This window comes from Syzygium oleosum, unplaced genomic scaffold (assembly GCF_021117445.2).
Source record: "Syzygium oleosum isolate NSW1041296 unplaced genomic scaffold, Sole_v2.1 Sole_v2.01, whole genome shotgun sequence".
NCBI lineage: Eukaryota > Viridiplantae > Streptophyta > Magnoliopsida > Myrtales > Myrtaceae > Syzygium > Syzygium oleosum.
Genome location: NW_026607485.1, coordinates 14,742,756 through 14,754,490, shown reverse-complemented (window position 1 = coordinate 14,754,490; position 11,735 = coordinate 14,742,756). Strand labels below are relative to the sequence as shown.

Genomic DNA, 11,735 nt, shown 5'->3' with positions numbered 1-11,735 from the left:
CGTGCAGACGTAGTAGGAAGTCCATCTCTCTCTCTCTCTCTCTCTCTGGCTAAATCTTTCCTCGGTTTCCTTGTATTCTTCTTCTATTCTGAAACTTTTGTTTGAGGACTTATGCTCGATCAATGTACTACCGACATAGCATTGGATAACAGGGGCATGACATTGAATTCATTTGCATCTCTGAACTGATTGAGAGGTGTGAAACGAGATGGAAATGTGTTATACCATTTATTGCCGTGTTAATCAGGGGAAGCTTATCAAGAAGGGCTCGCAATGTTGTTTGCGAGGGTAATGAGTTTATTCATTGCGGAAGAAAAATGGCAGTGTGAGCAAGATGCAGCATGTGAAGGAAGAATCAACACTTTTAAAGAGAATGGTTCACAGGAATTGGCAGGGTTCCTGACTTATTGAAGACAGAGATGCATCAGAGAGATGTGGAATTGCTGTCACAAGAACTAGTTCTTGATCTCTCTGTACGAATCTTTCCTCTTCTTGTTTTGGGTTGGGTGGGAGGGGAGAGCCGCTTTGCATGAGGTGGAAAGCTTTCAAGTGATGAAAAATGATGGGGTCCTGAAAAGCAGAAGATGTTGTAGTAATGGAGAGATGCTTCTGAAAATTTTCCCTAATGCAGAAGATTTAGCTAAATCCTTATGCAAACTGGGCTTGAGCTAATGCTTTTGTTGGTTTACCTTTCATTTTTTTTTTTATTTTCATTCAATCCATTTCCCTGTGCTTCTGGTTCTGCCGTTGCTAGGAGAACGTATTTAGTCCCTGTAGTAGTTTGGTTTCTAGATGAATGAATACAGGCTCATTTCCCACCCAAAAGAAAAGTCAGAGGCATGTGGACTTTTGCAAGGATCTTCAAAGGTCCCTTCCAGTCTTTTAATATGTGGACTTGTGGGTTGGCCTGTGCTTGTGTGTTGTTTTTGCCCTTTCAGTCGTTGGATATATTCTTTTTGAGCAGTGACTGATAAAATACATATTGGAATACACATCAGTAAGCATTTCACCTCCAATGGTGCGCTTGTTTCGCAAAAAACTCAATGATTAAGGAAAATGATTTCTCGGAAATCATTTTTTAGGAATATAATTAGTTTTCCTTTAGTTGGTGATATATAATTGAAATCGTTTTTTGATGTTTAGATTTCATTGGAAAATGATTTCAATATCGTTACTTTATCTCAGAAAAAAATCAAACTTTTAATAATTTTTATTTTTATTTTGAAAAAACGAATTTTTTTTAATTTTCTTTTCTTTCTAAAAAAATTCAAATTATTTTTTTATTTTCTTTTTCTCTTTTCTTTGCTTTCCTTTTCTTTCTCTTCCTTCCTCCACCGCGATCGACTGGTGACAGCCATAGGCGAGCACAAGCTCACTAGCCTTGACCTCGATCGAGATCACCTCGATGTGGCAAGCCGCAAGCTCGCCGGCCTTGGCTGAGCTCGGTTCGCCTAGATCTTTTGAAAATAATAAAAAAATACGATTTTTTGAAAATAAAATTATTAATTTTTAAAATGTTTTATAAGAATAATTCCATTAATCAAGGACTTGCGCATTGTCTTTGTGGACTTGTGCCTAAGGGTTGGGACTAGATCTCGAGCATTGGGATTGAGCACAGCCTTTGTGGACCTAAGTTCGAGTACCGAAGCATCAAGTACAAGCACAAGGGGTTCGAGCTCGGCCTTGATGGTCCTGGGTGTGGGCATCAGGGCCCTAGGCCCGAGCACTATGGTCCTGGGTTGGCCTCGATGAACTTGGGCTTGGCCGCCAACGACTTGGTCCTTGATGTCGGGACACCAGGAACTAAGGCCGAGGTTTTTGTGGCCAAGCATATAGTTTTAGATCCAAGTGCTCATACCTAGTCATATTTTGAAAAACATTTTCCGATTTTTTCAAAGAGAAAATCATTTCCTGAATGTAAGCTTTGGTAAGAAAGCCTTTTTTCATTGACTAGGAAAACATTTTCCGTTGATTCATTTTCCTAAGTGAACCAAACGCCAGAAAATGAGGAAAATATTTTCCTCGAAACAAATAGACACTGAGGGTGCGCTCGTTTCTCGGAAAATGAGCAATTCGTAAAACATTTTCTGAAAAATAATTACTTATATCGTTTAGAAAAATAAATAAATGAAATTTTTTTTCATCGCGCACGAAAATAATTAGGCATAGATCATTATCGATGATGAATATATTTTCCGTTGACTAATTTTTCCAAACGATATAAGTAATTATTTTTCGAAAAATGTTTTCCGAATCTCTCATTTTTTGTAAAACGAGCACACTCGCGAGGACCCTTTTGGTTGATGCATTTTTCAGATTTCCTTTCTTGTGAAAAGGGAAAATTTCAAATCAGTACCGAAAGTGGGCTCATTTCTCAAAAAGGGGTCCAAAGTGGACATAGTGCAAAATAAGGGCCTCAAGTGCCCAATCGGTCTCAAATAGGGGCCCGAAGTACCAAATTAGTCTCAAGTAAGGGCCTAAGTTCGCCGGCCGGTCAAATGCTCACTGGCCGTCAAGCACGTTACTATTCCAGCGACCGGAACAAGGGCAATTTCGTATTCTACTTTTTAATTTTTTTTGTTTCTTTTTTCCTTTTTTTGTTTATTTCTTTTCCTTTTCCTTTTCTTCTTCCTTTTGCTTTTTCCTCTTTTCCCGACGCCGGCAACCTCCGCCGGCCCGGCTATGGCCGACGGAGGGAAAAGAGGAAAAAAAAAAGAAGAAGAAAAGGAAAAGGAAAAGAAATAAACTGAAAAAGGAAAAAAGAAACAAAAAAAAATTAAAAAGTACAAAACGAAATTGCTCTTATTCTAGTCGTCGGAACAGTGACGTGCTTGCCGGCTGGTGAGCATGTGACTAGCCGGTGAACTCAGGCTCTTACTTGAGACTAATTGGGCATTTCGGGCCCCTATTTGAGACTGATTGGGCACTTCATGCTATTATTTGGCATTATGTCCACTTTGAATCCTTTTTTAAGAAAATGAGCTCACTTTGAGTACCGATTTGAAATTTTCTCTTGTGAAAATGAAGAAGAAAAAAACAATTTTTGATTTTTAATTTATTGGCTTAGAAGGCTTAGAAGGTAAAAGCGGAAACCTTTTTCCAATAAACTCCAGCGAGAAAAAGAAAGGGACAGAGAAAAAATCCCCTAAGAAAAATTAAACAAAAACTTGGTGACGTGAACACCACCCTGAGCCCTGAGAGGACACCTGGACATCAAGAACTGTTTCGTGTCAAAGTTCTCATGGAGAGTCACGCAGGCGTAATGATTAGGTCTTACTGTTTACTGTTGTCACCAGTACAATAAGAAACCCAAAAACAAGGAAAAACAAAGACAGACGTAAGAGCTATGTCGCAGGGGGAGGTTAGGGTAGCTGCAAGTGGAAGGAGGGCATGCATCTTTTACAGGTTGATGGTGGACTCCCTCATCCATGAGAAGCAACTGGTAATCTTTGAACTGATCATCGTCACTCACCAGTCACCATGCTTGTTTTTGTGTCCTCTGCTTCTCAAGAAATGAACTCCACGCAAGCAATCCCTTGAGCAGAGGAATCTATTCATGGCTGATTTTTCTGTTCTTTTCTTTTTCTCTAAGCATATTGAGTAAAAGAAATGACATTGGAGAAAAGATCATGCTGGTGAATGGTCACCTTGTCAAAGGACTGAAATTTTTCTGGGTCGAATGGTTAGGCAGCTGTTTCATGAATTTGAAAATGTTGGGAAAGGTCGAATGAGAGGCGACTGAACTTTGAGCCGTACGAATGGAAGGCCAAAAGTTGGGTCTTTTGACCCAATTAGTTGAACCCAACTTCCCGCAAAAGTTTGTCCCGGTACGAGCCGAGTTAGAGAATGACCCAATTTCACTTAAGATGTCAATTGCATTTTTAATGTGGATTCTTTCTTTCATTCAGTGAGTGAAGAAGGGTCTGCAAGAGCTAATTTGGCCAATGTACTTATGTAGCATGTGGGCAGCTGTTTTAATCTGTTCCTTATACTTGCTAACGTTCTCCGTACTTATGGGGTTTATGAACTTCACTGGTAATTGAACATCAGCATTTTGGCCCTCTGGTAATGATCAATTCAAGGAAGGATGCCACTAAATTTCTTTCAATCTGCAGGGGATTCCAAAAAAGTTTGCTCGGAAGTATGGGGACGAACTTTCTGACATCGTTAGGCTCGTCGCTTCCGATTCTAGTATCTGGCTAGTCGAGTTAAGAAAACATAACCGCAGATTATGGTTCCATGATGGTTGGCAGAGATTCCTGGAGCACCATTCCATTCATTCCGGTCAGTTTCTGATTTTCAAGTATGAAGGGGACTCCACATTTCATGTTTACATATATAATCTGACTGCTTCCTGGGAGAAGAATTCTCTCAATCCTCTTGGTAGCAAAGAATTTATTTCGAGTAAGCAATTTGCAACGCATAGGAAGAAAAATCAAGACATTGGCGATGTTGTCGAAATTAGAGACCTTTGCTGTGCATGCCCGATTTGTAGCTGTTCAAAGGACAAGTGTTTCCATGAATATCGGGGTCAGCGAATGACAAACAGGATTCATGTTGGTGTCAACATCATCAAGCCCGAGCCCAAAACTGATTGGGAGGTCTTCCATCGGGACAAGGGGGTACAAGTCGATGGAGTTGAGCTCCAAAGTACATTCGATGGAGTCGGGATAGATTGGTTGTCTCAGAGAAACAGATACCTGAAAAGGAGAAAGCAAATAAATGAATCTAGTAAGTACCATAATCTCAATACCTATGTCAATGCTTTATCCTATTTACTTTCTCTTTTCACATATGATGAAGATGCAGATGAAAGTGAGCCGTCAGTGTTGAGGAAAAATGGTGATGAACTGCCTCCGGTTAAGTCATCCTATGGAAAATCTTCGAGGGAGTGGAATGCTGCAATCACTGAGGCAAGAGGCATGGCTATCCGTGCATCTCACATGTATGAGCCCAATAATCCTTTCTTCCGAGTAATCATGCGACCATCTTATGTGAGAGAGAAATTTCTTGTGGTAAGTCCTCTCCGCTATAGTTTATTCTGATTTTTCCTTTTCAATTTAATCATTTGCAAAAAGAACATGACTAGCAAGACAACAACTATGCCTACATCCTCCATTATATCCACAGACAGGATTTTGTTATAATTTCAGTTCATGTTCACTGTGATACATACTGATCCTAAAAAAAGCTCTTTTTTCCCCCTCATGAACAGAATCTGCCAACCTCTTTTGTTGGGATGCATCTAAAGGGAGACTCCAGAGACATCACTCTTCAGGTTTCTGATGGGAAGAAGTGGCGCGTTCGATGCCTTCTCTTCGATGGCAAAGGCAAGATAAGCAGAGGTTGGCGTGAGTTTGTGGCGGACAATAAACTGGAGATAGGAGATGTCTGCATCTTCGAAATGGTTCGTAGAGAAGACATTGTGCTTAAAGTAACCATATTTCGGGTTCCTGAGATTGGGTTGGGGCCTACTGTCGCCGCATCCTATTCAGTAGGAAGCTCTTCGGGGAAGCTGATGTTTAATAGTTCACAGGTAAATGAATTCCAGAAACTCGGTGAGCATCTCCTGGTATCTGTGTTCCATTAGTTAATTTCTTCCATAAGACTGAAATTCGTATTGGTATATTGGAAGTCCTATGGATAACGTATTCAAGATTCTCCAAAAAAGCGAGGTTTTCAACCCCTGAAAGAGCCATATTAACTTTTGCCTGCATTGGTAGGTCATTCAGGCTCAAGTCAAGGAAAACTTGCCGGTTCATATATTAATGGTTGAGAGACTTTGATTGATCCGTTTCAATTAGAATGCACAAATGCATGCCAGATTCCAATACCTTCTTACTTGTCTTAGCAAAAGAAAAAAAATGTAACTATTTGCAAGAGCTCGTTATTCTGACTTTGACCTTAATAATTGCCTAGTAAATATATATCGCATCTTCGACGAATTAGAGGGTGAGCAATGCAATTCACACTATATCATTTTACAAGCATTGTGAGGTAAAGTTCCTTGTTTTGTCATGGCGATGCTAATGTCTGTGTTTTTGTACAGGAGTCGGCTGAATGTCTATCCTTCTGAGGCACTTCCGGAGCTAGATTTTGACAAACCTTTTATGTACAGCGGGACTAATTTTTGCTAGTTAAAGTGGATGGCAATGCTCTGCTTGTCTACTGTGACCGGTTGGCACTCAATGCCCTCAGGGAGTATAGCATTTTGTAGCATATAACGGTGGTATGTTTCATGGACCAAAACTCCGCCGTGATTTTCTGGTCAAGAACACTTGGGTTGTGGATGTCTGCAATGGCATTATGCATAGAATGACTGTTAAGCATGTCTAGCTTCCTCCATCGCACAACGCGGGCTGTTGTAATTTGCATATACCACGTGACGAACTGATTATGTATTTTGCTAAGACGATTAAATGGCCAGCGGCGCTTGATCCTGTGTTCTTGTATGCTGCTGCTAGGAGAACGAACAAGAGTTCTCTAGTTTATATGGATCGACCGTGCCGAGAGATTCTCCTTGCGCTCGGAGCAATGTCAGTTTAAGCCCGCACGAGCCTATTATAGGTTGGAGATATATGAACTTTCGTCTGTTCATCGGCCTATGATTATGTCACACGCTAACAGGACATGCAATTCGAAATAGTTGTGGAACAAAACTTTTGGGCCGGGGAAGTATCACTTCTCATTTTCTAATCTTGTTTTTCAAAATTTATTTTAGGATTTTCGCTCTACTTTTAAGTCATAAACCTTTGATTCTTTTTTCGGTTACAAGATGAGGCCAAAGCCTATGGAAAAACTGAAGTAGACTAAAGTAGACGAGAAATAACACTACAATTTTACAAATGTACGATTATCAGTTAGTATATACATAATCATAGGATGAGAAAAGATATTAACAATGCGTGTTTCACTTTAAATTTACTAAATGTGCTTTTCTTATCATCCTTTGAAATGTATTCGATGCGAATCATGGGATTGAAAACTAGTTAAAAAGTTGGGATTCAAGTCATTAAAAAAATATTTCAATTGTCGCGACATTCTACCGTTGTGATCTTGAAGTTTTAATCGGGAGTGTAATTTTTTCCCAAAATTCAAAAGATCTGAATTATTCCTCATACTCTTTCATCTTATTTATTAATTTTGCAAGAACTCTTTTTGTAATTGTCAAGAGGGTGGTAGGTGTTGCCAATCTGATTTTTTTGTTTTTGTCGAAAAGAAATACTTAGCATTTATCGAACGACCGGAACATAATAAATCCCAAAAAACTTGAAGGGGATAAAAGATCCAATTACAAGGTAGGCTTTTATTTCTTTGGGCCTTGGCCACCCATGCAAATTTGTTTGCCTCCCTACTGCAATGAGCCACGTTAATATTTGAAAAGCTGGCTAACAGATCTCGCCCTTCACTAATAAGAGCGTCCACTTCCCAGTTCGACTGATCTAAGTGATAAGGGCGCTATTGCCAATCTGATTTGAATAACCATGAAATATGGAAAGTAGTTTTGTTGGTCATTTATTCAAGTAAGAGTTCGTAAATCACTCAAATATAGATGGATATACTTAAATAGATACTGAGATTTAAAATACGAATTGATAACTTACTTAGTTGACGATCGTTAGGAGTAGGTAATTTACTCCGACATAAGTTCGTAGAGTTCGAAACTAAAATTTGGTCGCTTAATATGATTTAGTAACTTATTCAAATATAAGTGCACAGCTAAATATTGAATATGAGCTGGTAACTTTACTCAAATAATAGTTGGCACTTTAATACGAATTGATAACTTACTCAAATAAGGGTGAGCTCCGATAAGAGTTAATACTTCAATAGGAGTTGATAATTTTACTAAAATAAAAAGTGGTTATTTTAATAAGAGCCGATAAGTTACTCAAATAAAAATCGATAATAGCACTTTAGTACTCCCTAACAACCGATTCTTGGGATGAAGGCTTGAGAAGTTAGACAATTTACCCAGCTTGAAGCAAGACAAGTCATATTGAACATGCTTAGAGCGGCAGTCCAACGTACGGATCATGGATGCTTTTTAATATTGTCATGTTCATTAGAATGTTGTCTCATGGGTTCTCAATCCATTCAAGAGTAGTTTAGGTTTGTTCATTCCAATTACAGCCCAAAATTTTCAACTTCAATGCCCTAAACACCATACCAGTAAAATTTACAAAGATGGTGCTTAAATCAGAAAGTCTTCACTATATATTGCTCATTTTTGAGTGGACTGTTCTGCATTATATATACATTTTCACACAGTATGCATCATACAACCAGTCCTCGTATACATTAATGTTAAATACTTCACGACAGGCGATTGCGTGCGGTTTACAAAGTATCGCTACAAACATTTGACTGTCGTCGGAATTTCGCGTCAAGCTTGGAAGGCAGCAGTTCCATTCCTTTCCAACTCCCGCTGTCTCGCTCTCTCCATCTTCCTCTTACGCCATTCCTCCAGAGCTATCATATAGACATCATATATTGGCGAAATGTTCTAGTCAGAGACGTTGATTTATGATAACAGAATATCATAGAAACCCTCAAAGATGTCGATATTCTATACCAGGGAAAGAAACTGATGGTTTCTGGAATTAACTAGATAGATTGGTATTGTTTTAAGGATTTAGATGCTCGCAAGGTGGAGGTAGAGAATTATGAAAGCAATTTGATAGGACTTTACAGAAAGCACATGCACATTCAACAAAACAGAATTAGACTGTATGCTGCATGACTACTATGGACCAGGGGCAGCAATATGTAGCAGGAAATCCGAAGTGAATATAATCACGCCGGGCTTGGGATTGCAAGAATAAATAACTATGATCCCCCAGTAACCAACATGACCCACGAGGTTCAAAATGCACTTATGTCCCATTCAATCTCTTTCAAGAAGTTTCTGCTCAAGAAATGACCAATTATAAGATGCATGTACTTGTACAATTTGCCCCCCTCAAAACCACAACATATGTGGTTAATTTACATTTATTGATGGATGATGTAGATCTTCAATTTTAAGAGAGAGATTAGTAGCTCACAGCTTAAGATTAGATATTTTAGAAAATAAAGGACAAATACAACAAAATATGTTAAAAATAATAAGATCAACTGAGTTAATCACCATCAGATCAACTGGTATGCATGATAGAGAGCATTATGAGACCAGCGCACACAAGGAAAAAATTTGATGCCAGCGAAAAATTGTAAACTTAATGGCAAACAAAAAGAACAATGGTAAACTTAAACTATATCACCGATTCCAACATATTGGGCGCATGCATGTAGAGAGAGAGAGAGAGAGAGAGAGAGAGAGAGAGAGAGAGAGAGAGAGAGAGAGAGAGAGAGAGAGAGAGAGATTCATCTACCTTTCACACTGGCAGCATCATTAAATGAACGGAAATCCTTTAACCGTTTGGAAAGATCAATAGCAGCAGTCTGCTTTGGCTGGACCGTTTCAGGTTCAGTATAAGCTTCTTGCTGAATTTCTTTCACCTGAAAATGGAAACAGATGAATCTCAAACAAGGACCATTTCAGTCAACTCGGAATAACAATATGTATGCTTAACTACAATTAATTCAATTGCGCAAACTGAAAATTCCGAAGTCAACTGACTGACAGCTCACATGTTTAAAGATGATCTCTAATCTGATTGCACTACAGAATAGAATGAAGCATAAAACTTCGGATAGGACTAGTAAAATTTAGCATTTCAATAATGAACATTACGTAGGAGAAAAGTACAGTTAGGGGGAAAAATCTTACTCTTTTTATCAATGCCAACGGCTGCATAGAAAGACGAATTTCTTCACATTCCTTTATATACCGGAGCATGGCTGTAAATCAGAGTATTAAATAATCAGCAGAAAAGCCACATCAAACTGATGAGTGTTCCACAAAAGGGAAAAAAAACAGAGAAAGAGTGCCAAAACCAACACATATTGACAATCTGTTGTCATGGTCCTGAATGTCGTGCTGAAAAAGAGATACATGCTAGTATAAGAAAACCGTTCCATGGATTTGTAATATTTCATGCCATTTACACAACTACAGTTCCATTTTACAACCACCAAATGATTGCGGATTATTCGCTAATTGCCATTGCAACATCTAGAAAATCTAGTGATATTGAATTATAGACCGTGGCTGCACAGATTGAGCGAAGCATGCCCTCCAAGGGAAGTTTACACTCCACTGCCTAGAAAATCAGATAAAAAAAATTGGAAAGAATCAAAGCACTAGCCAGCAGTTTGCTTAGGGAAAGAGGAACTTCACGATTTAAGAGATTGAAAGATGGTAAATTAAACTGTACACAACAGTCTTGAGACAGCAAACATTGTAAGATCTTTCTCAAACTGAAAAGAAAATCCTTTTTAAATAAGCATCAACATTCAATACAGAGAAATCTACATGTAAATTCTGCTTGACATATAAAAAAATACATGCTGTGCATTCGAGACAAAAGCTACCGCTACTTCGATCTTTTCTTGTATTTGGGTCTACAGATTAAAGTAAAAATGCAGGAGTTGTGAGCAAAGCAATGGGAAAATTCGGCCATTGCATCTTTTTTGCGCTCATAGGGTAAGAGCCCCTGTATAAGGGCTTTGGGCTAAACATGCCTTTTGTCCAAGACAAGCACAAGAAAGAGATTCAAAGATCCCAGAAAAATTTCAGTGAGCACTGAGCTCCTACTGAGTGCAATGAACATATAAATCAAAACCCACATGCAATAGCACATCTTTTGCAAGAGCGACGAGGTACAGACTGTCAATTATCACACAAAATCTTGTCAAAACAAAGTCTTGAACCTGGGCATTTAATCATTACGAGTCCCCCCACAATCCAGACCATACAGAGGTACGTACAATAAGGGCAACCAATATCGAACAAGAGGCATAATCTTAATCGCCCCCTCAAACAACAAACCAAGACCCAAGCTTACACCGATCAAATCGAGTCCCTTTGTCACAGCAATTCAAAGCAAGACATCTAATCGAGCAGAGAGAGAGAGAGAGAGAGTGAGGGATAGGGACCAGAATTCGATCGAGCCGATCGCGAGGAAGCAGAGAAGGAGGTGAAGAAGCCCTGGAGCAAGAAGAGAGCGGCGACGACGTTGAGGAAGCAGACGAACAGGGTGGCGTTCCTGAAGGAGAATCTCATCCTCCACGATTGCTGCATCTCCATATCACCCCGTCCCCTCTCTCCCTCCCTCTTAATAACCCATCAACGGCGCGACGACGAAGGTCCAAGAATCGCGCAAATCACGCCTCGGAACGGAGGGTCAAACCTTGGAATTGCCCTCTGGCGTTTCGTGGAAGGAAGTGGTGCGGTGGAGGAGGAGGAGGAGGAGAGACAGAGAGTTGAAAAGAGACGAGGCAGGGGTCAAAAAGTCAAGACAAGAGGACGAGATCATGGGCCTTTTTAATTCGACCCATTATAGCAAGTGCGCACCTACTGCGCATACGAGCCTAGATCCATTTGGTAATGTTGCTATGTATGAATTGTTAGCATTGCTTGAGAGAGAGAGAGAGAGAGAGAGAGAGAGAGAGAGAGAGAGAGAGAGAGAGAGAGAGAGAGAGAGAGAGAGAGAGAGAGAGAGAGAGAGAGAAGGGTCTGGTGTACTTAATTGTTTGCACGAACCGATATCATCGTCGCCGTCTTGCCGTCGCCGCCGCCGGTCCTGACTCTTTCGCCGCTGCACCTGGTCGGAGATTTCAACGGCGGGGCC

General features: G+C 39.8%; 2 protein-coding genes across 4 annotated transcripts; one reads left to right on the top strand and one right to left on the bottom strand.

Moving 5' to 3' along the window:
- The first annotated feature begins 3,291 nt into the window (after positions 1–3,291).
- On the top strand, positions 3,292–6,440 carry LOC115694110 (B3 domain-containing transcription factor VRN1-like). Of its 3 annotated transcripts, none has more exons than XM_056309836.1 (5): positions 3,292–3,442; positions 4,116–4,731; positions 4,810–5,015; positions 5,192–5,536; positions 6,050–6,440. In XM_056309836.1, exons 1-5 carry the CDS (start codon positions 3,347–3,349, stop codon positions 6,074–6,076), a joined length of 1,290 nt encoding a protein of 429 aa, XP_056165811.1. In that variant the 5' UTR covers positions 3,292–3,346; the 3' UTR covers positions 6,077–6,440. The 3 variants fall into 3 exon arrangements, with proteins under 3 accessions (XP_056165811.1, XP_056165815.1, XP_056165808.1); XM_056309840.1 differs by having other exon boundaries at positions 4,804–5,015; positions 5,216–5,536; XM_056309833.1 differs by having other exon boundaries at positions 4,804–5,015.
- A 1,754-nt stretch (positions 6,441–8,194) lies between these two features.
- On the bottom strand, positions 8,195–11,340 carry LOC115694116 (uncharacterized). The gene is made up of 4 exons (XM_030621239.2): positions 11,041–11,340; positions 9,773–9,843; positions 9,375–9,501; positions 8,195–8,472 (listed from the first exon to the last, which is right to left on the bottom strand). Exons 1-4 carry the CDS (start codon positions 11,189–11,191, stop codon positions 8,387–8,389), a joined length of 435 nt encoding a protein of 144 aa, XP_030477099.1. The 5' UTR covers positions 11,192–11,340; the 3' UTR covers positions 8,195–8,386.
- Positions 11,341–11,735: the final 395 nt, after the last annotated feature.